General features: G+C 56.1%; 2 protein-coding genes across 2 annotated transcripts in view; one reads left to right on the forward strand and one right to left on the reverse strand.

Annotated features, from left to right (window-relative positions):
- The window catches only part of ACTRT2 (actin related protein T2), a 276,283-nt gene that overhangs the window by 205,692 nt on the left and 44,662 nt on the right, over positions 1-25,929 (reverse strand). The window lies entirely within an intron of this gene.
- The window catches only part of TTC34 (tetratricopeptide repeat domain 34), a 28,409-nt gene continuing 18,460 nt past the window's right edge, over positions 15,981-25,929 (forward strand). Inside the window, exons 1-2 of the mRNA XM_055262093.2 lie at positions 15,981-16,000; positions 16,706-17,530. Of these exons, the coding sequence (XP_055118068.1) occupies positions 16,747-17,530 (784 nt within the window). The 5' untranslated portion in view covers positions 15,981-16,000; positions 16,706-16,746. The remainder of the gene's footprint in view (positions 16,001-16,705; positions 17,531-25,929) is intronic.

Genomic DNA, 25,929 nt, shown 5'->3' on the forward strand with positions numbered 1-25,929 from the left:
CCGCAAGATCTGAACATGATCGTTTGGCCTCCCTGTGCCAGTTCTGTGCTTGTACCTATTCTCCAAGGGAGAGAGGTGGTGGCTCACCAGTCAGATGATGACTTGGGTCCAAGCTGCCTTTCTCACGATCCACATGGTGAGGCTTTTCAAAACCACTGTGAAACGGCTCCAGAACTAAACAGGGTTGGTCTCACAGCCCAAGCCTGTGGGTTTAAATCCGGTCATCACCCAGTGCCCCAGGGGAGTCTGCCACCCTCGCACGGGGCTGGCCTCATTCCCTGGAACCAAACTGATTTGAATCAAGACTAGATGAGCCCCGCAGAGCCCAGCAGGCTTCAGTCAACCAGCGGTCCTCATAGAATGCAATCCATAAACAGTCATCGTAAGCCACCAAGATACAGGGTATATTAGTCCATTCTCACACTACTAGGAAGAAATACCTGAGATGGGGTAATTTATGAAGAAAAGAGGTTTAATTGACTCACAGTTCCACATGGCTGGGGAGGCCTCAGGAAACTTACAGTCATGGCGGAAGGGGAAGCAAACATGTCCTGCTCACACAGCGGCAGGAAGGAGAAGTGCAGGGCAAAGTTGGGGGAAAGCCCCTTAAAAACCATCAGATCTTGTGAGAACTCACCCACTATCATGAGAACAGCATGGGGGAACTGCCCTCATGATCTAATCACCTCCCACAAGCTTCCTCCCCCAACACGTGGGGATTATAATTCAGATCATAATTCAAGATGAGATTTCAGTGGGGACACAGAGCCAGACCATGTCACAAAGCTTGTTTGTTACTGCAGCAAAAGCTGGTAGATGTACTTTTGTTGCTTCTCTTAAAACATAAAAATGTCTTCTCAGCTGGCTTTGCAGGCACTTGAATGCCACTCGCCACATCCTTCAGCCCCTCTGTAACTCCTACTGAACTCCGCTGAACTTGGATTCTTTTCCTCTGCCCTTGTAGCGTAGGACAACTCCCTTGGGTGATCAAGCGGCTTCCAATTGAATTCTGCCTGTCTCTCTCTGCTTGAAATCATGCTACACACAGCTGTCCAAAATATGTAGGTATAATCCTGTTAGTCACTAAGCACGCAATTCCAAAAGTCCCACACCTCCCCACCTGGGTGTGAGAACAGCACCTCCCCACCTGGCCCTGTAACGTGTGTGGGTTCTCTGGGGCAGGGGAGTGCCTCCTGAATAAAGGCATTTGGTCGAGGTTGTGTGTTAGAGTCCGATTCAGGGACATCACAACACATTAGCCTATTAAATGCTCTGAGAAGTCCTGCTGTGGGGAAACACAGTTCATTGCATTTGACCGTGTTTCTCCAAACATGTCACATGGCAGAGCTGATTTCCCAGGCCCTGGTGAAAGGTGTGTTATTTGCTCACCGTGGTCTGTTTCCTTCCCCACCTTGCCAAGCCTCCCTGTGAGCAGAGCTTTCCTCCGCTGACCTTGCTTGGCCGCCTCCCTTGCTTCAGCGGATGGTTTGGGAGTGAGCATGCTGTCTGCCAGGCCTGCTGTGCCTTGGCCCTGCCCTTCTTGCCCCTGCCCTATCAGCAGTCCCCATGGAAGACCAAGGAGTGAACTCTTGTAAGCCACCAAGACACTGGGCCCATTTGTTACTGCAGCAAAAGCTGACAGGTACAGGAAAAACTGTATCACAACCAGAAGCAGGGGCCACCCACAGCTTCAGCAGCAGCCGTGTGCCACCAGCTTCGGTGGCAAGAAAACCTGCAGGAGGATGGAAGCACCACCAAGTGGCCATGAAGTTCAGGCAGCAGCTGCCCAGGGGAACCACGGAGGCAGACTCTGCGCCTGATGACCTGTGGCTGTGCAGCTTCTGAGACAGGCTCCAGGCAGGACACACTGGCTTTCTTTAGTTGCCTTCAATACGAGGCTCTGCAAGAAGGGGGCCTTTGAGAATCGCCGGTCTACTTACAAGTGGGGATGAAAAGGGGGAAGGTGCCCAGAGATGCTGGGACTGCAGAATCAAGACAGGAAAGTCATTCTCAGAGATAGCAGCAAGATGTCCCAAGTAAGACACAGCCTGAGACAGAGGCCAAATCAGGGGCAGGGCTCTGTGTCCTCTGTAAGGCCCCCGGTGGGGTTAGGGCAGCTCCTCTTAGGCACCTGTGATGAAGTCAAAGAGAGAAGTAGGTCTGGAAAAACAGTGGGCGTGGCTTTGGAACATGGAGCTGGATGGAATCGAATACTTTAATTCTAAAAAGATTTCCAGAAAATCATACTGACCAGAGGGCATCCAGCCCAGCTTAACACAGACGATGACCACTCAAGGCGAGATGCAGCCCTTGGCCCCAGCTTCCCATGGGCAGGGAGCCAGCCAAGCCCCTCAGAGGAGTTCCCCAAGGCTCTGTAGATTCGGCCCAGGAGGATGCAGGAAAAGAAGGACAGCCCAGTGTCTGGGGCCCCTCACAGGGCGAAAAACCGGCATTCCTACCCCAGCACAGGCGACACTGCAGCCAGTCCCAGGGGCATTTTAGAATCCCCAGGGACCAGTGACTGCTGTGGGTCCCCTGATTCCCCTTCTAGTTGGGCGCATTTACTGAGAGGAGCCTGTCCCCGACTCGGTGCTGTGTGGGGCCCAGCAGGGCCGGTCACTCGTCGTCTTGGTGCACAGGTCTCCAGATTGAGAAGAACCAAGTGAGCCATGATGGTCATCACCAGAAGCTGGGTGCTGTGCTCGATGCCGTGACCGGCTGAGGCTTTCGGGGGTTGGGTGTTTTGCATGCATCAGTAAAGCAGACATTTGTGACCCAGTATTGGGGCAGGTGGTTTCACTTTCCCACCATTGTGTCCGGAATTGGTGGGTTCTTGGTCTCACTGACTTTAAGAATGAAGCTGTGGACTCTTGTGGTGAGTGTCAAAATTCTTAAAGATGGTGTGTCTGGAGTTTATTCTTCGGACGTGTTCAGAGTTTCTTCCTTCTGGTGGGTTCGTGATCTCGCTGCCTTCGGGAGTGAAGCTGCACAGCTTGGCGGTGAGTGTTACGGCTCTTAAGGCAGCACGTCTGGAGCTGTTCATTCCTCCCAGTGAGTTCGTGCTCTCACTGGCCTCAGCAGCGAAGCTGCAGGCCTTCATGGTGAGTGTTACAGCTCATAAAAACAGTGCAGACCCAAACAGTGAGCAGCAACAAGATTTATTGCAAACAGTGAAAGAACAAAGCTTCCATAACATGGAAGAAAACCCCAGGAGGTTGCCACTGTTAGTTCGCGCAGCCTGCTTTTATTCCCTTATCTGACCCCACCCACATCCTGCTGATTGGTCCATTTTACAGAGAGCTGATTGGTCCGTTTTGACAGGGTGCTGATTGGTGCATTTACAAACCTTGAGCTAGACACAGAGTGCTGATTGGTGCATTTACAATCCTCTAGCTAGACATAAAAGTTCTCCAAGTCCCCACCCGACTCAGGAGCCCAGCTGGCTTCACCTAGTGGATCCCCTGCCAGGGCCCCAGAGGGCAGCCCGCCAGTCCTGTGCCACGCCCGCCCCCCTCAGCCCTTGGGCGGTCGATGGGACCGGGCGCCACGAGCAGAGGGCGGCACCCATTGGGGAGGCTCAGCCCCACAGGAGCCCACAGTGGGAAGGGGGCTCAGGCATGGCAGACTGCAGGTCCCAAGCCCTGCCACGCAGGGAGGCAGCTGAGGCCTGGCGAGAATTCAAGTGTGGTGGAGGCGGGCCAGCAGTGCTGGGGGACCTGGTGCACCCTCTGCAGCTGCTAGCCCAGGCGCTAAACCCCTCACTGCCTGGGGCCGGCGGCGCCGGCCAGCCACTCCGAGTGTGGGGCCCACTGAGCCTGCACCCACCGGGAACTCATGCTGGCCCATGAGGGCCACGGGTAGCCCCAGTTCCTGCCCGCGCCTCTCCCTCCACACCTCCCCGCAAACACAGGGAGCCAGCTCTGGCCTCAGCCAGCCCAGAGAGGGGCTCCCACAGTGCAGCAGCAGGCTGAAGGGCTCCTCAAGTGCAGCCAGAGTGGGCACCGAGGCCGAGGAGGCGCCAAGAGCGAGCGAGGGCTGCCAGCGCGCTGTCACCTCTCACCATCACCGGTTCCCCTGTCACCTCTTTGGAGGAAGGTGTGTTCCTGGTGCCACTGGCTTTGTGCTTGGCCATGTGACGCATCTTGACTCATGGAACGTGGGCACAGGTGAGGTGCGGCCCCGTCAGATCCACGACAAATGCACTTGCAGGGCTTGGCCGAACCCCTCTTGCTCCTTCCCCCTTCTGTTAGTTTCCTATCAAAGCTGCAACAAAAACAACAGAAATTTACTACCATTCTGGAGGTCAGACGCCTCCAATGGGTCCCACTAGGCTAAAATCAAGGTGTGAGCAGGGCTGCCTTCCTCCTAGAGGCTCCACGGAAGAATCCATTTCTCACCTTCTCAGCTTCTAGAGGCTGTGGCATCCCTGACTCACAGCCTCTTCCTCCACCGTCACAGTTGGCAGCACTGCTGACCCCAGCCTCCACCCTCACTGTCACTCTGCTCTTTGGCTCTGACCCTCTTGCCACCCCTTGTGAATATTCAGGTGCCAGGGCCCTCTCCATCTCAACATCTCTACTCACCCTGCAAAGCCCCTTGAGCCACAGGAGGTCACATGTCTACAGCTTCCAGGGACTGGGGTGTAGACATTTTGGGGGAGCCATGATGCTGCCTCCCACACCTCCATACGAACATATCACAGCCCAGACAGATTCTCCTGCAGCCTGGGGCCTGGAATGCAAAGGCCACTGGGGCCAAATCAGCTGAACTGAGCTGAGTCAGCAGAGCCACAGGCAGCAGCCACCCGGTGAGCAGCTGGGAACCGCTGAAAAGTGGAGATGTTTGTCATAGCAGCAGCAGCTGGCAGATACTTGCTATCCACATACCCTGGGCACACATGGGCACCAAGGCTGGGGGCAACAGGTGGGTTTTCTTTTCTTTGTAGAGATGGAGGCTCCCTGTGTTGCCCAGGCTGGTCTCCTCAAGCTGTCCTCCTGCGCCGGCTTCCCAAAGTGCTGAGATTACAGGCGTGAGCCACTGTGCCTGGTAATTATTTTTAAATATCTTTAAACTATTTGAAAATAATCAAAAAAGCCATTTTTTTTTTCAACTGAAACCTAAAGTATTTTTCTCACTTCACTTCCTAGAACTTTACACTGTGGGGTTCTCTCCTGACAGCCAAGAAGGGGGTTTTCCCTTCTACCACCAAGAACTTCCCCCGAGGTCTCCCCACATCTAATAATTAGGAAGATAACGTGGTCATCAACAATAAAAGATGCCCAGGCAGCCTGCACACACCTCAGATCAGAAGGTCATTCAGGCACAGCAAATGGGCTGGCCCTCCCCAGGGATGACAGCTTTCCCAGTGCCGCAGAGCCACAGTCAAGCCCCCAGGCCCACAAGGCAATCTCAGTAGACCGCAGCCCCCGCTCCTCCCTGTCCCCAAGGCGCTGCCGGCCAGGCTGCCTTCAGCAGCCACACAGCCAAACCTGTCTCCTCTCAGTTCCTATTTCAGCCCGAGCCTGAAACTGCCACCACACAGCCCCCTCTGTGGATAGCCCTCCACACACCTCACACCCCACTACACACCTCACACCCCTCCACACACCTCACACCCCTCCACACACCTCACACCCCACACACCTCACACCCCACACACCCCACACACCTCACACCCCACACACCCCACACACCTCACACCCCACTACACACCCCACACACCTCACACCCCACACACCCCACACACCTCACACCCCACTACACACCCCACACACCTCACACCCCACTACACACCCCACACACCTCACACCCCACTACACACCCCACACACCTCACACCCCACTACACACCCCACTACACACCTCACACCCCACTACACACCCCACACACCTCACACCCCACACACCCCACACACCTCACACCCCACTACACACCCCACACACCTCACACCCCACTACACACCCCACACACCTCACACCCCACTATGGCTTCAGCCCCTGGGGATCCCCCATGCCACTCTCAGGGGGCTCCTCCTCTCTCTTCCCTGGCTCAGACACGGGCCTTAGAGCTGGAGCCAGCCCTGTGCTAGCTGCTGGAGCTGGCCTGGAGGCCCCTGTGACAAGGACCTTAACACCCCAGGAGGGCCGGCAACACTCAGCCAGAGCTGCCCCCATGGCTGTTCCCTGCTGGCCTGTGACTCCCGGAGCCCACCCCCACCCTGCCTGCCTGGAACCAACAAACCAGGTCATTCTGCACTGCAGGGCCTACTGGGCTGGGTGCTAGGGAAGGCAGGGAGAATGCAGCTCTTGGCCCCGAGGAATTCATGGCCCACTGGGCCATTCGAGGCCACATCCTCACAGGACAGGGGTCACTCTGCCTAGCAGTAGGAGAAGGGTGAAATGTTCAATGAAGAGAAGAAGACTGAGGTGCTGCAGATTCAGAGCTAGGGCCTGGGCAGTCCAGGAGGGCTGCCTGGAGGTGGCTGCCCAGAGGTGGCAGCGTGGTATCCTGACCTGGGCCCCAGGGAATCCCATGAGTGGAAGGAAAGAGGGCGCTGAGGGTCCAGATGTCTGGACAGCATCCCTGAGTCCCCATGATTTCCTCACAGGGAAAGGCTTGTTCTGCCTCCTCCCAGAGTGTAAGCCAGGCCCCCATGTCCAGTCGAACCCCATAGGGTTGCTGGGAGGAACAGAAAGGGCCTGTGCAGTGCTGAGTCCAGGGCCCAACACCAAGGAAGTAGTTAGCAAATGTGCCCTGTCCTAAACGTACTGCTGTGCAGCCACTGTCTCCCCCAGGGTCTCCTACCACAACGGCACCTCCAGGAATTGTGCAGACCCCACCCAGTCCCCAGCAGTCCCTGGTGTGAGGGAACGAGGGGCAGGTCCCCAGGCCCTGCACAGGGGCGCAGGGAGAGGGTGACCCTGGCGCTGGGGAGGGTGGCACTGGGTGGCTCTCATGTTCACACCTAGCAAGGCCTGCAGCTCATCCCAGGCTGAGAGGGCTTTGGGGGCCCCAGTCCCGCTGCTGTCCTCACCACAAGAAGGCTGGCTGAGCTAGCAGGGGCACCGAGAGTGATAGAAAGGAGTGCGGCATCCCCAGGAGGACTGTTCCCCAGTCAGGGGGCGATGGGGACGACTAGCAAGTCCCTGCAGCTGGCAGGAGGGAGTTCAGCTGAGCTTGGGGAACCGACAACCCTCAGTCGTGTGCACAGCAGGGGCTGGACACTTGGTCCTCGCCTCGAGGGTGCTGATGAAGTTACGGTAGCAGCATTCAGTCCAGGAGCATGGGCACCCCCCCAACCAGTCTCAGGCCTGGGACAGCATGGGCACGGCTAGGAGAGGGCAGGGGCTGCAGGCTGCCAGACCGAGGGGCACATGGAGCAGGGGCCAGGGCTCAGGAGGGCTCAGGGGGTCCTGGGAGGGCCAAGTGTCTGAGCAGAGTCCAGAGAACCAGGAAGAAGGTTCTAGAAAAAGAAACTGACCAGGCAGAGGCTGGTGCCAGGAAGGAGGCAGTACGTCCCGTAATGCTGCGCTGTGGCCTGCTGGGCCCACTGTGACCAAGGAGCAGTGGGAGGTGAGGGTGGTGGAACCCAAGCCATATGTTCAGCTGGGGCCACGGCCTCAACAGGGAGTCCACATGCTTCTCAGAGCGAATCCTCCACATGCTGCTCTGGATTCCCAGGAGGCTGTCACTCAGGCAGATCCAGGCCAGATCTAAGGAATCAGACTCACTTGCCATGGGGCCGGGCACCTACATCACTCGAGGCCTCCCACGGTGAGGCCCTAGGCCCAGGAGGGTGAGAACCGCCCCACCCTACCTGCTGGCGGAGCCTTGGCCCAGGCCCACACATGACCGTGCTCAGCAGGCCCACACCCCCTTCCCATGTGGCACTTCCCAGGCCAAGGCCACAGGTCCCTTGAGGCGCAGAGCAGGTGGCTTTGCCCCATGTCCCCTCCCTTCTCTGGTTTTGTGTCCTCGCCCTTAATAAGGCCACCTCCCCCTGTGCCAGGAGTGGCCTGTGCCAGTTGCTGGTGCTTACCCAGCCCCAGGACCATCGGGCGTGTTTCTGCTTCCCCACAGGAGACCCGAGGGCAGGGATGGCGGCCATCTCAACTGGGGCTGCACTGTCACTCCCCGGGTTGCCCCAGGATGGGAAGGCACGAGCAGCCAGCCACAGGCACCTGAGTCCAGGCTGAGCGGGCCAGGGCCAGCCCGGGGGACCCGAGCAGGACATGGTCAGTGGCCGAGCTAGGGGCTATTTGCTGCTGCTGATTCTAGTGCAGGGAGGGCGGGGCACTGCCCCGTTTCCACCAACTCTGCTGCGAGGCATATGTCTCACGCCCGGGAACACTGCCAGGTCCTTTCCCATGAGGACCAGACCCCCTCAATAAGTGGGTGCAGGGAACTAAGGGAAGAGCTGCAGTTCCCATGATGGTGCGGACACGGCCTCTGCCGCCGAGCTCACCTTTCCTGTGTGGGTGGCGACACATGGCGCCGGCTGCCACCTGCACAGAGCTGTGGAGCCAGGCAATGGCAGCCCCACCCACCCCAATCACACCTGCGAGGCCGGCAGCCCCAGCTCCTCCACAGCCCCAGACCTTCCTCCGTGCATCCCCACCGAGCTCGTCTTGTCACCGTGGCCCAGTGAGGCCAGGGCACCGTGAGGCTGCCTGGCAGGGTCCTCACCGCCCCCCCTTCCCACCAGCACCAGGGCCCTGTGGCCCTCAGGCCAGTGAGTGACCCAGCTTCAAAATCCCACCCTAAGGGTCTGCTTTCCAAGACCACCTTCACCTGGGCTCCCCAGAAAGCACAGCCTAATTAATGGGGGTGGCGGGGAGGGCCTTGGGGCTGTTATCCTCACAGGAAGAACAATCCCCGGACCGGTGGTACCGATGGGAGAGGGAAGCCATAGGAGGTGGCCCCGAGGAAGACAAGTCCCCAGCTGTCCCCCGCACCTGGCCCAAGGGACCCCACACAGCAACCTGCACCCAGGGCCTTCTTTTGTGCAGCAGAAAAGGAGAGGCGCTCACACTCCCCGCTCCTCCGGGCACCCGGGTGTTGACAGCCCTGCAGGCTCTGGGCACTGCCGTGTGGCTGCGTCCTCAGGAACCCGGGCAGGAGGCAAGAGTCAGCCCTACTGTGTTGGGTGGTGCCTGTCCGAAATCACTCAGAGCCCACATCAAACGGAGAGAAGGCCAGCAAGGCCCAGAGGGTCTGAAATGGAGCGTGGTGGGTGTTTGAGGCAACAGGTAGCTGGCCAGGTATCTGGTTTGAGGATGCCAACATCGGATGCTGCGGGCGCAGGGCCGGCCCGTGTGTCTGCCTGCTGTCCACGGCTGCTTGCGTGCTGCCACGGTTGAGTGGAATGTAAACTTTGCTATCGGAACACTTTCCAAAAAACATTTTCAGCCCCCACTCTGGAGTGATTCACGGCCAGACGCGCCCCTCCACAGTGCTGGGAAGCCTGCTGTATGTCGAGCTGATCTAGGCACTGGGGAGCGGGGGATCAATGGGACGTGTCATGCCCTCAAAAGCCGGCACTCTTGCCAGGGAGACAGACAGGAAAACGCCGACACTAGGCAAGAGCCTGAGCAAAAATACCATGGGAAAGGAGGATGGGATGGAGGTGAATGGCGCTCAGGGTGGACACCAGCCTGCGCAGGGCTCTTTGTGATGAAAAGGCCCTGAAGCAGGAACTGCCTGGCTTGTCCAGGGGCAGCAGCGAGGCTGTGGCGTCAGGGCCGGAGGCTCACCAGCTGCTGGGACTGCAGGCCTGGGGCAGGTTTCCATCTCTCTGTGCCTGCGCTTCCTGCTTGCTGAAACAGGGTGATGGTTCTCACCCCCACAGGGCTGTTCTGCAGGTGGGGGAGGGGTGGGGCACACATGTCTGGTTGGTTAAATGGTGTCTCTTGGGAGGAGCAAAGCCCCGGGTTGGCCGAGAGGCTCAGGGTCCAGGAGAGGGGCCAGGCACAAAAGCAGAGGACCCGGACTTTGGGGTGGGAGAGTCCGGATGGGCTGCTGAGGGCTCTTCTCAGCTCAGCCTCACCTGGGCCCTGCTTCAGCCTGCGGGGTCCAGCTGTTGCAAGAATCCAGCGAAGGCAGTTTCGAGCCAATCCCCTCCCTGGATATGGGGTCACTCCGCCTTGAGCAAGAATCAATGAAGTGGGTTTGCAAGAATCCCTCTGCCCTGGTGTCCCTGCTTTGTAATCTCCCATCCACCAAACCCCTACCTTGCTCCTGGGCTGTGAACCCCCACTTGTCCTGGCATCCAGGGTCGAACCCTGTCTCTCTCTTCTACTCGACAGTCTTGAATAAAGTCTTCCTTACCAAGGGTCACAGTAATTTCCCTTTACCAGGGCCCCCCCTTTCCTGGTCTCATCCAGCCCAAGCCTCGAGGAGGAGAGGGAAGCCCAAGCCCCTGCCATTCAGGGGCAGCCTGAGGCCACCAGCCATCACCTGCTAACGGCACCCAGAGACCACCGAATCCACCGCACTGAGGCCACCCCACCCCCACCCCGCAGGAGGGGCGGCCTCGCCTGACTTCATTAATCTCACACTGGTTCACGTGTCAAAGTGCACGCGATCTCTTGTAAAAATGATCTGGCTGCTAATTAGGCTGTTTATAACTTGTTTCTCTGGTCGCTAATGATAATTAACATGCAAATTAGCTCAGGGAGGGGAGGCTCTGGGGCCCCCGGTTCATTACCACATTAATTAATGTTTGCATACTTAAGTATCACAGATATAAATGGCAGCATTTAGTGTAACGGGCAAGACGATAATTATACCAATGGCATTTTGAAAAGTCATTTTGCTGTGTTATTTTTCTGCGTGATTAATGATTCTGGGTTGCCTGGTTAATAAACTTCGTTAGTTCAAACCGATACAGGCTGTGTACACAACCCGGCTCCCGGCTCCCGCACCACGTTCATCAGTCTCTCCCCAGTGCCCGTTGGTTGGGAAGTTTCGGGGAAAGGAAAAGACAAAAGGGGGACGTAGAGCAGCACCGGGCCGAGGAGCTTCTCAAAATTCTCGGTTTGACAGGAGCAGAACCCTGCCCTGCCCAGCCAAGTCCGGGGAGACCTATGGCTCGTGGCTGACCTCCTCCCGGGGAAGCTGGGCTCTCCCCTGACCAGTGTAACACAGCGGTCGGAGAAGACATCTCCACACGTCCTCCCTCCCTCTTTCCTTCCTTCACACCTTCCTTTGCGTCTCTTCTACCTGCCAGGCCCTGTTGGGGGGCGGCAGCCCTACCCTGCCCTGCTCACCTACACACCAAGGTGGAAACGCCACCAACGCAAACAAGAGCGCGCGTCAGTGTTGGGTGGCGAAGGGGTGGGGACAGGGAGTAGCAGCAGTGGGGCTGCGTGAGATGGGGAAGTCGGCCAAGGTCTGTTGAAGGAAGAAGGATTGAGCCCAGACCTGCAGGCTGTGGGGGCAGCAGCCGGCAGTGCAAAGGCCCTGGGGCAAGAACAGGCTGTGGGGAACAGGGTGGGGTCCAGCCCAGGCAGGGGCCGGCGTGGCTGGGCTGAGTGGCCAAGCACTGGGAGATGAGGGTGCAGATCCCGAGGGTAGGAGTGGATGGGACCGTCATGGGCAGCCTTGGGTGGGCAGCCTCACAGCGGTGGGAGATAAGAAGCCATCAACGCCCAGGATATGCCTTGGAGGGGAAGCTGGGAACCACCAGATGGGCCAAGTGTGGGTGTGAGGACAGACAAGGTCTTGGAGGGGACACCGGCTTGTGGCCCCTTCCTTGCCCTGGCCCGTCTCCTGGTGCTGGGTGGTCAGATTCCCTGCAGGCCAGGGAGGATACTGTGGGGTTGAGTATCCCCTGCAGGCCTCAGAAACCGGCCACATGGGGCTGGGCAAAGCTCCTCCCCACCTGGAGTGCTAGCCCCCAAGAGCCTCCTCCCCCAGCATCCCCCCAGGCAATGAGACGTCCACGGCTGAACTGTGGGTCCAAGGGAACCCCCAAGCCTCCGTGGTGCCAGGACACGAATATGGCAAATCTGCTCCTCCCTAAACAGGCATCTGACCCTCGGCCTCACCCACAGTAGCCCCCAGAATGCAAAGGGGCCCTCAGAAACCACCCCTGCAACTGAGATCGCAACACAACGAGCGAGAGCAGCTGGCGGGTGGGGGCCGGGAGGGGTGGAGGCTCCTCCCCCCACTGCATTATTGATCAAGGATGGAACAGAAGCCCGGGGACAAGAGGAGCTTGGGGGTGGGGGTGGGTCCTGCCCCGCCTGCCGGCTGCCAGGCCTACGAGAAGTTTAGCTCAGGGAGGGAGGGCGTGGAGTGGAGAGGCCTCCCCACCCCAGGCTTCACTAGGGAGGGCTGTGCGCTTCTCCGCCTGGCTGTCCACCTGCAGGTCCTGCCTGTGTGGTTCAGGGTCAAGAAGTTAAAATTTCATCTGGTGCTGGCCCGGCCCCCCGGCCCCACCCTGGTCCTGTGAAGCTGCCCAGGTCTCCTGGACGATACCCTAGGTAAACCCCGGGGCCCAAGGGGCTCCCCTGAGCTGAGGTGCTCCGAGTCTTGGGGGAGTGGCCTAAGCTTTGGCATCCGGGGCTCTGAGGGGCTCACATACCCTGGGAAGGCACTCTGGGGCACATGAGATGGAGGCGCCCCTTGGGTGGGGTGGACACCAAGTCCAGAGAAATGGCCAGAGCTGCACCTGTTCCTGGGTCAAGAGGGCGGGGGAGCACCCCTGAGAGATCCCAGGGCCACCCTTTTGGGGGTTTGGGGTGCAGCCTCGAGCTGTTGCTAAGGCTTCCTCTCTCTAACTGGGGCTGGCTTAGCCCAAAGTAATCTGCTTCCCCAGGTGTGCACCTGCCGGGGAGGAGGGACAGGCAGGTGGGGAGGCTGTGGCCCTGGGGAAGCTGCAGGGAGGCAGCATCACTGCCGAAGGCAGTGCAGGCCTGGGCCCCAGGCCTAGGCTGTGGGGATCCCTCCCTTTGTGCTGTGATGGTAGGGGACAAGGACACGTGCCCCACCACCGCGAGGTCACCAAGGGCCCCAAATTGTTGCCACGCTGGCAGCCCCCAGTGGCAGGAGGGTGCAGACCTCCCTCCCAGCTGGGGAGGAACAGCCTGGTGCTGGTGGGGCCTCGGCGGGACCTGCAGGCAGGTGCTTGGCAGCAGCAGTTCATGGCCAAGCCCCGCCTCCCAGTTGCATGCCTGACCTTTGAGGGCACTCAGGTGTCTGGAGGGCAGGGGGTTCCGCTGACTAGGGTGAATGAAATGCACCTGTTTGCATAAAGACCGTGCCCTCGATTCCTCCTGCCCGTCCCTCTCAAGGAGCCTCTGAAGAGGCCCTGGGAAGGGTTCCTAAAGATCCCCTTGCCCAATAGGCACACCCATGTCCACTCTGGAGGAGCAGAGAAGGAGCTCCAAACAGGCTGGAGAGCCTGGTCCCAGGGCAGGCACCTCGCTGCTCTATGCCACCTGCAGAAAGGGCAGAGTGAGCCCCGCCTGCAGCCATGCCTGCTGCAGCAGCCCATGCATGGCCCTGTGAGCCATGAGCCCGTGAGGTCAGCCTCAAGGCCGTCCCCGGCTCCCACCAAGTCAACTGCTTTCACTGCCGACTTCAAGAACGTTCTGGTGACAGGGCTCAGAGCTGTTCCCAGAGGGTGGCATCTTTAGCCCAGGCCTTCGGTGTGACTGGGACGGGTCCTGCCAGCTGTAGGCTCTCCTGAGGGCATCTCTGGTGGGGACCGTGTGCTCCTGCTCGGCCCTGGCGTGGGAACCAGGCCCTTTCATTTCTGCAAGTCTGGGTGTGGGGAGTGAGGGGGTCCTCGCTGGGGGCTGGCGCGGAGTCCTGCCCCTCCCTCCACCCAGCCAGGTCTGATCACGTAAACGGGGGCAGCCAAGCAGGCTCAGAGCAGGAGAAGCGGCTCCCAGGGCCTCGGAAGCAGCTCCTGGGCCCTTCGCAGGGGTCTGTAAGGACAAGTGGTTGTTGCGGGTCCAGTCCGGGCTGAATGCTTCCATCACCCTCGAACCCTGTTTCCCCCTGAAGTGTCGGGTGAGCCAGCTCCCTCCACTGTCAGTGCGCTAACGGTCTTGAATGGGAAAGTGTGCAGAGGGCAAATGAGCAGTGTCCCCCGCCCCCCGCTAGCCTCCAGTTGGAAATGTTGGAAATCCTTTTGACTCACAAACTAAAGCAGCACAAACCCGAACATGAGACCCTGAAACTACCAGGCACCAGCCTTGGCCTCCGTGTCTGGCTCAGCCGCCCGCTTTTGTCTGAGGCAGAATCAGAGACAAGAGTGTGGCGTGGGAGGTGGCGTGGAGGCGGCCCTGGGGTTACCTGCATCCAGGTGTGCTGCTCTCAGGCAGGGGCTGTGACCATAGCTCGGGACCCTCCGAGACTTCCAGGCTCATCTGGCCAGTGCCTGTGGGCCCCGGGCAGGGCACCATGCACAGGGCAGAGACGCAGGGGGCCTATCGGCGCTGCTGTGATGGCAACTGTCGCGCAGACCTGCCACCTCTGTGCCCCGGGCTCTTCTACAGCCCTGGTGACAGCCCCACTCCATTACAGCTCTCGCCTAATTAGGGCAATTAAAATGAAAGTAATCAACACTGAGTAATGGGAAATCTCTTAATAAACTGCCCCACTGCGTTACCCGCACAAGCCTTGGGCCCTGGTGAATGTCATGGAGCTGACGAACTAGGCCAGGCAGCCCCAGCCCTGCTGACCCCCCGCCCTGCACCCTCAGACTGACCCTGACTGCTCTGCCCACGCTGCAGGGGCTCCACACCCTCCCCAAAGGGCCTTCGGGGCACGTCTCAGGAGACCCAGCCATCGAGGGGATCAGGGATGCCACCCCCCACTCCCAAAGCCCCCTCCCCCAAAGGGCACCCCCAACCCCGCTTCCCTGAGCCCCACAGAGGAGCCAGCATTGGCCTGGTGTCCGGGCACCTTGGCATCCTGAATTGGGAGGGACTTCTCTCAGGGACACACCACCCCCATTCCCCCCACTCATGCCTGCCCTCCAGGGCAGCTGCCGGTGCTGGGGTCTCAGCTTCAGGGACCTGAGTCTGCCTCCAGCCACCCCACTCAGTCTTTCTGCTCCTGCAGCATGGGCTGAGGGTGGCCACGGGCTGAGGGTGGCCATGGGCTGAAGGTGACGTTTCCTAAAATAGTCCCAATGCTGCCACCCCTTCCTCAGTGACAATCAGGGTGTCCCTGGGCAGTAGGCTCAGGTTATGGCTCCCAGAGCTGCCTCTGGGCCTCAACCCGGTGATGGGGGAGGGGTGTGCCCTAGGCTAATGTGCCCTGCCCTCCCCAGGGCACAGCTGGCTCAGCTGGCGCAGACAGAACAGGGCTGCCTAGGCCTCTCAGAGGGAGGAAGGCCAAGGGAAATGGACTGGCTGTGCACAAAAGGTCCAGTCCCAGCTGCCGGCACAGGGAACAGCCTGTGGGGAGGGGCCCCAGGACCCGGTGACAGGGCCCTGCAAGAAGAGGAGTGAGGCTGGGCGTTGAGGGTCCCGCATAGCAGCCCAGGCGGAGTTCTTGGGGGACAAACCCAGAGCCTGAGTGCACTGGGTGGGCAGGCGGCCCCCACCTGCCTCCAGGAAGCGCCCTCCTCATCTATGGGGAGAGGAGGCTGGGGGCACCCTGGCAGGGCAGGCAGGGTGGAGGCTGGCCCCGGGTGTGGGGGGCTCTACCCCACAGGCCCCCTTTCCCCCAACACCCTGATGAACTCAGGGTTCTCTGCTCTGAGGCAGCCCATTGGAGCCTGGCTGGGGCAGGGCGGGTGGGACTTCAGCCTCGTCGCCTCTGGCCACAGTGGGGCGCTGCAGGACAGCCAGGAGACCGGAGGGTGTTGACGATCTCCTGGGAAACTGCGGGTTGTGCCTTCCCCAACCCACACGGGGCGGTCACAGGAGCCCCACCCAGGCCTGGGCCCTCCAGCCAGCCACATCCCTCCATCCCCCACCACCCACGAGGGAATCTGGGTCCCCAGGGCACAGCCGGCTCAGCCTCCAAGCTGCAGGCAAGGGTGAGTGTGTCTGTGTGTGTCTGAGAGGGGATGCTGGGGGCTGCCTGTTTGATGAGGGACAAAAAGGCTGTGCAGAGCTAGTTCGTCAGGTCAAGTAGCTTGGGGACCGGGAAGAGGGGAGTACCAGGGGCTGTCCCTGGAACCTCAACCTCAAAACTGAACCCCCCGACCCAGGGGCTAAAGTGGCTCCCCGACCCAAGGGTCTGGCAGGTGCTCTCGGCGCCCCCCTCGAATGGCCCAGGTGTGAGAGGGTGGGCAGGGGTGTGGTCCTGCATCCCACTGAGAGGGCTGCCTGGACTGACGGGGGCTGTGCCTTCCTGAGGGGCTCAGGGTTGGCAGGGGCAGAGTGGGTCTGGGGGTCCTATTGCTGGGCCCTGACCCCTCAGGCCACCGTAACCCTCCCGACATGGGCACTCAGGGGTCAGATGTTCTTAGAGGGAACTGAGCTGGGTGAGACCACCGTCCCATTCTGCAGAGGAGGAAACTGATGCCCCAGAGGTGAACAGTGGGCTGGAAGTCGGCCTGGGACACCTGGTAGGCCCCACCCCACCAGCCCAGGATCCCCCCAGTTTTCACCCGGTGGGGTCTGCACTGACCCTGGGGTCAGTGGGAAGGGGTGGAGGTGGCTTGAGGCTGGGCATGGGTGGCCACAGGGCAGGAGAACTGGCCGCCCTCTGTGCACTCACCATGCTCTCCCACCCCCAGGTACTCTGAGGACCAGACATGGGCCCATCGGGGTCCCAGACATGATGTCGGCCCAGGAGCTCGTAGCCTGCCTCTGCCAGGAAGGGGAGCAGCATCTGGCGCTGGGGGAGCCGCCCCTAGCCACTGCCTTCTACCTGGCTGCATTCAGCTGCCACGCCCCCTCAGCCCTGCAGAGCGTGCGCACTGCCCTGGCCCAGGCTCGGGGGACAGCGGTGGTGGCCACCCTGGAGTCCTGGTGCCGCGGGGACAGCCAGATCCCCGCCATCCACTGGGACGGCATGGCAGTGGTCTCCCTGACAGGGTCGCTGGCCTCTGCGTTCCTCGGCGCCCTCTGCCCAGACCACCCCGCTGCCATCCTGCACCTGCTGGCAGGTCTGCTGGCCCGCGGGCGCTACGAGGAAGTGGTGCAACGCTGCAGCGCCCTGCTGGACTGTCACACACAGCAAGTCCTGGAACTGCAGCTGACCCGCGCCCTGGCCTGGGTCCTGTCCGGGGTGCAGGCAGCGGATGGTGTGGCTGCCTATCTCCAGGCCTTCGCCTCCAGCGCCAACCGGACAGTAGCTTTCATTCGCACCCACCAGCAGCCCTACCTCCCCACGCTGCTCAGTGCCCTCCAGGACTACCTCTCGGGGCACCCGAAGGCTGGGCACAGTGCCGGCCAGCAGGAGACTGGTGGCCAGCGACTCCTGGCGGCTCTGGACCCCAGGGGCACCCGGAGTGACACCCTGTCACCTGAAGCTCTGCTCCACAGCGGCAGGTATGAGGACTGCCTGGCAGCATGCAGCCGGGCCCTCGAGGCCCATCCCACCGGCAGCGGACTCCAAGGTAGGAGGACGGCATGGCCCCTGCAGAGCCAAGGTGAAAGCTGCCCACGCCACTCCCTCCCCACATGGTTATGTCTTGCCGTGATGGGGTGAGGCTGTGCTGGGGCTGGGGGTGCCTCAGTGACAAGAAAGTCAGGCCCTGCCCCTTTGGAGCACCCAAAGACACAACCAAAATCCACGCTTTAAGAAATGGGACATGCAAGGTACTGCTCCAGCCGGTGATCAGGGAAAGCTTCTCAGGAGAGGGGTCATTTAGGCTGAGACTGAGGGTTCCAGGCAGCAGAAGCAAATGTGCCAAGTCCTTAGGGGAGCAAGAGCTTGGGCTGCCCCTGCTACTTAGGGGGCCAGGGTGACTGTCGGAGGGAAGGGGAAAAGGGATGGGAGACTGAAGACGGCAGCTGTGGGGCTAGATCCTGCTGGCCTCCCAAGGCCCTTGGATGTTACCCTCAGTCCGTGAGGCTGAGATGTGGAGTGAGGTGCTCTGAGCTGCATTTTTTTTTTTTTTGAGACGGAGTTTCGTTCTTGTTGCCCAGGCTGGAGTGCAATGGGGCAATCTCGGCTCACCACAACCTCCACCCCCTGGGTTCAAGAGATTCTCTTGCTTCAGCCTCTTGAGTAGCTGGGATTACAGGAACCCACCACCATGCCTGGCTAATTTTTGTATTTTTAGTAGAGACGGGGTTTCACCATGTTGGCCAGGCTGGTCTCAAATTCCTAACCTTAGGTGATCCACCCGCCTCAGCATCCCAAAGTGCTGGGATTACAGGCGTGAGCCACCGCACCCGGCCTCTGATCTGCATTTTTAAACTTTCCTCTGGCTGCTGTGTGCAGAATGTGCCAGAGGAGCCAGAGTAAGGACAGGGCCTGCTGGAAGGCTGCGAGGTTGGGAGGCTGAGAGGCTGAGAGGCTGGGAGGCTGGGAGGCTGGGAGGCTGGGAGGCTGGGGGGCTGGGAAGCTGAGGGGCTGAGAGGCTGGGAGGCTGGGAGGCTTGGAGGCTGGGTGGCTGAGAGACTGGGAGGCTGGGACAATGGTTCAAGAGAAAGATGATGGAATTCAGATCAGGGAGAGAGGGTTGCAGAGAAACCGTGTGTCAGAGCTAGAAGTGACGAGATTGTGGATAGATTTAATGGTGGAGAGACAGGCACAGAGAAGGAGGGTCAGGAATGTTTTCTGAGTTCATCTTGAGCAACTGAACTGCGGAGGGAAGCGCAGATGGGAAAAGGGGTGCCAGAGGTTTAGACACTCCCAGTTTGAGACACTGCTCCTGCCCTGTCCCTTCACTGCCTCGTACGTTCTGGAGGAGCACCCGGGGCCACAGCCCAGCCTACTGCCAGCACTCTGCCACCCTCGGATCCCTGAGTGCCTGAGACGAGGCTGCATCCCCACCAAAGGCTGCTGTTTGGATTCAGTGAACATGCATAGCAAACCCTTAAAATAATGTCACCTACTTAGTGCTTTACACACAGTCCTTTGAGCCCATTAAGCCTCATGTCATTAGGCAGCTGGACAGGTGAGCCCTGAGGTGAGAGGAGCTCAGTTTGAAAGGGGGATTTAGAGTCAGCACAAATAAGAGATTGAAAATCAAGTTTCCTGATAGAGGCAGGAAGTGGGGCCACGAGGCATCCTGGAGCAGACAGGACCTCCTTGGTGTAAGTGACCTGCAAGGCACTGCAGCTCCCTGCCCCTTCCTCGTGCCCCACCCCCCCAGCCCCCGTCCCAGGCCAGCAGACATCTAGAGGTGAGGATGGCAGTATTAGCTGCCATTTCCTGAACAGCTAGTGGGTGGGCCCCATTTGATGGGTTCAATATGCATAATCATGGAATCTGCAGAGCAGCCACCATCCCCACATGACACGGGGCTGCCAAGGGCACACGGAATGCAGGTGGCTCCTGGGACTTGGCCCCTGGGGTTCTCCTAACACCCCTCCATACTGTGCTTCCGGGGAAGAGCAGCCCAGGAGGACAGGAAGAAGGAAGAAAATTCGGAGCCCACAGGGTGACAGATCAGGGCCAGAAGAGGAGGGTGTTTGCAAGATAAAGACAGGTGGGCAGCACTGAGAGTGGCCACGATGTCCATAAGGAGAGGACGAGGAGCATGCATTGGGCGTGTGGTGCCAAAGTTCTTGGTGACCCCAACGAGAGGGTGGGGCAGGAACCAGTTAGAGAGAGCTGCAAAGTGAGCGGGAAAATTTGTTTCTGGAAATATGCTCAAATATGTTGGGCATTACCAAGAAATGATCAACAAAAGCCACACCAAATCCTGAGCTTCTGAGGAAGGAGGGGGCTCCGGGTGCCAAGAGCACAGGCATTCAGGGGCTGGTGGGTGGGGATGGTGCCCACAGCAAGGGGGCCCCAGGAGGGAGGGGGACTTCCACTTTAATGATCATGCAGGGGCAGGGCATGAATTGAGGGTGTGGGTGGTGGTCACACTAAAGCTCCCTGCAGAAATCCAGAACCCCCCAAGGGTTGCAGCCTTGGGGTATGTGAGGGAAGACCCAGCTCCTCCAAGAAGGCCACCGGAAGCTCGTCTGTGTCTGCCGTGGCTCTGGCATGTACAGGGAACACCTGCCCTAAGACTTGTGCATCCATTAGACCCAAGTCACTTAGGTCAAAGGACTCCCCATATCGCCACCACCAGCACAAGCATGGCTTACGATGAGAAGAGAAGAAATGAATTTTCCTATAACAAATGTAGTTTCCTGTAACAAATGACCTTCCATCTGGAGGTTACTTTCCAAAGTCCTTGGAAACGTTGCACAAATCAGTCGCTCCATTTGTACTGCTGTGACAGAATGTCATGGGCTGCATGACCCATAATGAGTAGAAATGAATGAGCTCCAGTTCTGGAGGCTGGAAGCCCAAGATCAAGTCCCCAACAAGCCTGGGGATTCAGATTCCAAGATGGCGCCTTGAATGCTGCATCCTCACTTGGGACAAGACAGAAGAGCAAAGAGGCAAAAGGGGCTGAATTTGCATTAATCCCACCCAGAAGAGCAGAGCCCTCCTGGCCTAATGATCTTCAAAGATCTGACCTGTCAATACCATTACAATGGCAGTTAAGTTTCAGCATGAGTTTTGGAGGGGACAAACATTCAAACTATAGCGAAATCCTTCTATAATCTGGGAACTTTCTTTGCCCTCTTTAGTAAGTAGACATGCAGGGACACATGATGTATGAGTACAAGATACAGAATAAATGCCACTTTCACTCAAGGTAGTTGCTAAGTAAGCATCCAGGTACCATAGCTCCCTACATGCTTGTCTTCCCAAAGGACTGGGAGGACCACTTCCGACTTGTTCAAGATTCTTCATTAAGAGCACTAGGAAAGGTGACAAAGCATAGCTGTGATTCCTGCGTTCCTCCCAGCAAGACACAGGGTCTGTTCTCCATACAGAATCTGGCATGGCCTTATGCCTTGCTGGGACCAGTAGAATATGATAGAAGTGATGGCTTGTGCTTCTGGAGCCCAAGCCTCAGAGGACCCACAGCTTCCACCTTCACCTTGGAATGCTCCCAGGGCCATGTAAGGAAGCTAGAATCATGACCAGTGAGAGAACACACAGACAGAGGCTCAGCTGACAGCCATCACGAAGGCCCTGGAAACATGAGTGAGGCCACCTTAGATTCTCTTGTCCGGTAAAGCCACTGGATGGCTGCAGCCACCTGAGTCACCCCTGGTAAGACCAACAGAAGAACTGTCCAGCTTAGCCCAGCCCAAACTGAGGAATAATTATGGGCAAATACAAATGGTTGGATTTTCCTTTTTGAGACAGGGTCTCACTCTGTCTCCCAGGCTGGAGTGCAGTGGTGCGATCATGGCTCACTGCACTCAATCTCCCAGGCTCAAGCGGTCCTCCTGCCTCAGCCTCCCAAGTAGCTGGGACTATAGGTACATACCACCAAAACTGGCTAATTTTTTTTTCTGTAGAGACGGGGTCTCACTATGTTGCCCAGGCTTGATTGTTGTTTTAAGCCACTAAGTTTTACAGTGGATATTTATGCAGCAATAGTTAGCTGAAATAACTGCTGACTAGGTCAAAACATCAGTTTTGATGCATTTTAGCCAACATTTGGTCAAATATTATAATATAGAACATAAAATTTTATGTTTCCAGAATTATATAATTCACTATTTTAATAATTAATGGAATAAAGAAGAATATATTATCATTGCAGTAGATTCAGAAAAACTGTTTTATGATATTTAGCATTCCCAGAATTTTAACAGTCAAGAAACAGAAGAAAACTTACTTAATTGAAAAAGATAATATCTATCCCAAACCCACTATAAATATCATACTCAATGGTGACAATTCAGAAGCCTTCCATTTAAAATCAATTACCAGGATGCTGTGCACTCTCCCAGTTACTCATCATTGTGCTAGAGATCCTAGCCAATGCAATAAGGTAAGAAAACAAGACAGAACATGTAAGACCAGAAAGGAAGTCACAAAGTTATCATTATTCCAGGCAATATGATTAGCTATGTATATAGAAATTCCAAAAGAAGCGACAACAGGTATTAGACATAGTAGCAAAATTTAACAAAATATGCAAAACATTATTTATATTTATAAATACCAGCAACAAATAGCTCTGTGGTTTTAAAATATACCATTTACCACAGGGACAGAAAATGATTAAGTTCTAAGAGTCACATGACTTTATGGAAAAAGTATAAGACTTTATTAAAAGATAATAAAGAATACCTATAGCCATGCCTCGGCGGCTCACGCCTGTAATCCCAGCACTTTTGGAGGCTGAAACAGGAGGATCCCTTGAACTCAGAAGTCTGACACCAGCCTGGGCAACATAGTGGGAACTGGTCTCTACCAAAAAATTTAAAAATACAAAAAAACTTATCCAGGCATGTGGTGCATACCTGTGATCCCAGCTACTTAGCAGACTGACATGGGAGGATGTCTTAAGCTTGGGAGATGAAGGCTGCAGTGAGCTATAATCACACCACTGCATGCCAGCCTGGGCAACAGCAAGACATTGTATCAGAAAAGAAAGAATATCTATATAAATGGAGAGATATTCACTGTCCACAGAAGAAGAAGGAGGAGAAGGGGAAGGGAGAGGTAGGGGAGTGAGGAGGTGGGATGGGGGAGAAGAGGAGAAGGAGAAGGAGAAGATGGAGAAAGAAGAGGTGGCAGTAGGAGGATTTGCTCTACCAGTTAATACGAAGCTATACTAATCAATATGGAAGTTTATTGACTTCAGGGATAGATAGAAAGACCAATAAAATGAATTAGAGAGCTCAGAAGTGGACCCACATCGATCTAAAACTTAACAGGTGACAGATGAGTGTTGCAAATCTATAGGGAAGGAAAAGGAGCATTTTTCAATGGAGGGTACTGATTTCCTACCTCTCACCTTGCAAAAAAGTGAATCCCAGGTGGAAACTGCTGCGTTTTACAGTTTCTAAAAAAATATCTGCAAATGTCATTAAGATTTCTATGTACAGGTGGGCTTCTTAAGATACAAAACAGGGAATCAATAAAGAAAAATTTAATACATCTGATTAAACTAAAATTTAAAACCTCTATTTTGCCCATAACTATAGAAAATAAAAAGACAATCCACAAAAGGAGAAAAATGCTTGCAAAATATACAATGAGCAAATAAATTAGTATGCAGAGTATTTGAAGAACTCCTACATATCAATAAGAAAAAAAAATTCAATACAAGACTTGGCAAAAGCATTCCCCAAAAGAGGAAACACAGATGGCTAATAAAACATGTGAACAATATTCAGCATCAGAGTAATGAGACAAATGCAAAATTAAAACAATGAGAAACCATTTTCCACCCACCAGATTGGGGAAAAAAATAATAAGTAAACCTCACTAGTCATCAGGAAAATAGAAATTAAGACAATAATGTGATAGCATTTACATTCCTCTCAGCCAGTCAAAAATTGCCTATATAACAATAGAAGATCTGGCTTCGAGGTGGCTTCGAGTCACTGGAATAGGTTGCCTCTATGTCCCACAGATAACAATTATAAAAGCTGGACAAAATATAAAAAGTGACTATTTGAAGGCATGGATTAGTAACCATATGCAGGCAGAAACTAGTAGTTGACCCTTGAACAATGGTGTTGTGTGAGGTGAGATGTGCACCCTGCAGCTCTTCACCTAAGGGGGCTCCTCAATCTATGAGTCATTGTTCAGCAGATGCTGAAGTTCTCCTGGCTTGAGGTAGCATAGGACAGTTCAGGGCTGAGAAAAATGGATGGAAAGTTAGATGAAGAATCTCGAAAAGAAGGGAGCCACAGAGGGGGTGCAGCCCCAAATCTGTGTATTAAATCTACTTAAATCTCCAGCCTACAGAACTGCACATACAGAGGTAAAGGCTAGCTGGGCCGAAAGAACATGCACTGGAAGCTGCAAAAGCTAAATGGAGACTTCAGCTCTGTCCACCAAAAAGCAATAGAATTTGGAGTTTAAACCCAGCCAATTTCACTGCTACTAAAACAAAACTCAGCTCTCTTCAGAGGAATGTAACTGAATCCAGAGTCTCCACAAAGTGTCCATTATGCCTGGTGTGTGGGAAGAAACTACTATTCACACAAAGAGACAGGAAAATAAAATATGAGCTGTAGTCAGGAGAAAAAGAAATCCCTAAAAACTGACTTCAGGAAAATGTGGACCTAATGATTGAACTGATGTGGAATCTTCATAGATAAATGGAAATTATATAAAGGAACCAGGCTGGGCGTGGTTCCTTATAAAAAGGAGTACCAGTACTTTGGGAGGCTGAGGCGGGAGGATCACTTGGGCCCAGGAGTTCAAGACCACCCTGGGTGACAAAGTGAGACTCCAACTCTACAAAACATCCAAAAGGTAGCTGGGTATGGTGGTGCATGCCTGTAGTCCCAACTACACAGGAGGCTGAGCCCAGGAGGTCAAGGTTACAGTGAGCCATGTTTACACCACTGCACTCCAGCCTGGGTGATGGAGCAAGACCCTGTCTTAAAAAAAAAAAAAAAAAAAAAAAAAAAAGCATATGGCAAGTCTAGAGTTGAACAGTGCAATAATTGAAATGAAAACATTAGAGACAGCAGAAGGGTCAGTGAACTTGAAGACAGAATAGAAATTACTCAATATGAAGAACAGAAGAAAAATGAACAGAGGCTGGGTGAGCTGCAGACAGTATCAAAGCCTCGTGTGTGTAACTGGAATCTCAGAAAGAGAGGAGAGACCACCCTTTCACGTGGGAAAGTAAATAACAGCCCCCTATCACCCTCAGGCCCCAAGGGTTGTCCCCTGGCTGCAGCTCCCTCGGATCCATGAACTACCGCAAAAATCAGGGGTAATGTGTTCAAGGGTCAGTAGCTGACAGGAAAGGCTCAAAGTGTCTTTTACTTTGGCCACCAGAACTAGACAGAGTGACCTTGCGGCTGCTTGCGTGGCTAGTCTCAGGGTGCAAGACACCTTCTGCGCTGGACTCAGCGCTTACCACAACAGCAGCAGGGCAGTGACCTCAGCGGCTTTGCTTCTGCGCCCTGTTTGGTATTTTGCCCTCTCCAGAGTCCTGTTTGAATGCAACAGATTGTTGCTGTTGTTGCTATTGAATGGGGTTATAAGGAAAAGCTGTTTGAAAATTCTGAAGGAGTCAGTGCAAAAAGCACCGAAGCAGAGGTTCAGAGGTCTGGGATGGACCCTGAGAACGTCCCTCCCCTGCAGCACCTTCATAACCTGTAAAAATAAGGGTGGGGGCATGACCTGAAGCCCACCCAGCACGGAGTGTTCCCCACCTCTCTCAGTGGCCTGTGCACCCTGCCTGGGGCCCTTTTTGGGATGGGGCGGCTACACTTCCCTTACCACTCGGAAAGCCCCATTCACGTTTGCTCAGACACCAAATGTAACACCGGGGCGGGGGGCAGGTGCGCAGGGAGGGTGCTGGGGGAGTGGGGGTGGGGATGCTGCCCCTGACCTCAGTGACTCACACGATGCACCAGGCCCCTTCCAGGCACTGGATGTAGGTAAATCCGTTTAATCCTCACACTCTGCGAGCGTGGATCATTATAACCCATTATAGTGCAGACCAGGGAACAGACGCAGGAGACTCCGTAAATGCCCAGGTCCACCCTCAGTAAGCAGCAGGGCATGCACCTCTGGTCCTAGACCTGAGGGAAAAGCTCTGCTTCAGAGAGGGAAGGGTTGGATCCCCACTTGGCCCAAAGAAGGCAAGAAACAAAGGTGCTCAGGAATAAATGGCCACTGCAAAGGTCATAGAGTTGGAGCCTCAGCTCTGCCCTGGGAGTGGAGGGGCACTGATTCCCAGAGGAGGAAACTCAATCCTAAAACCCATTATTTAAATGTCAGGCAGGGGAAAGGCGTTGCAACTGAATTTGGTTTGCACTATGCGGTGGGAGTGACTCTGAACCC

Source organism: Symphalangus syndactylus, chromosome 22, assembly GCF_028878055.3.
Source record: "Symphalangus syndactylus isolate Jambi chromosome 22, NHGRI_mSymSyn1-v2.1_pri, whole genome shotgun sequence".
NCBI lineage: Eukaryota > Metazoa > Chordata > Mammalia > Primates > Hylobatidae > Symphalangus > Symphalangus syndactylus.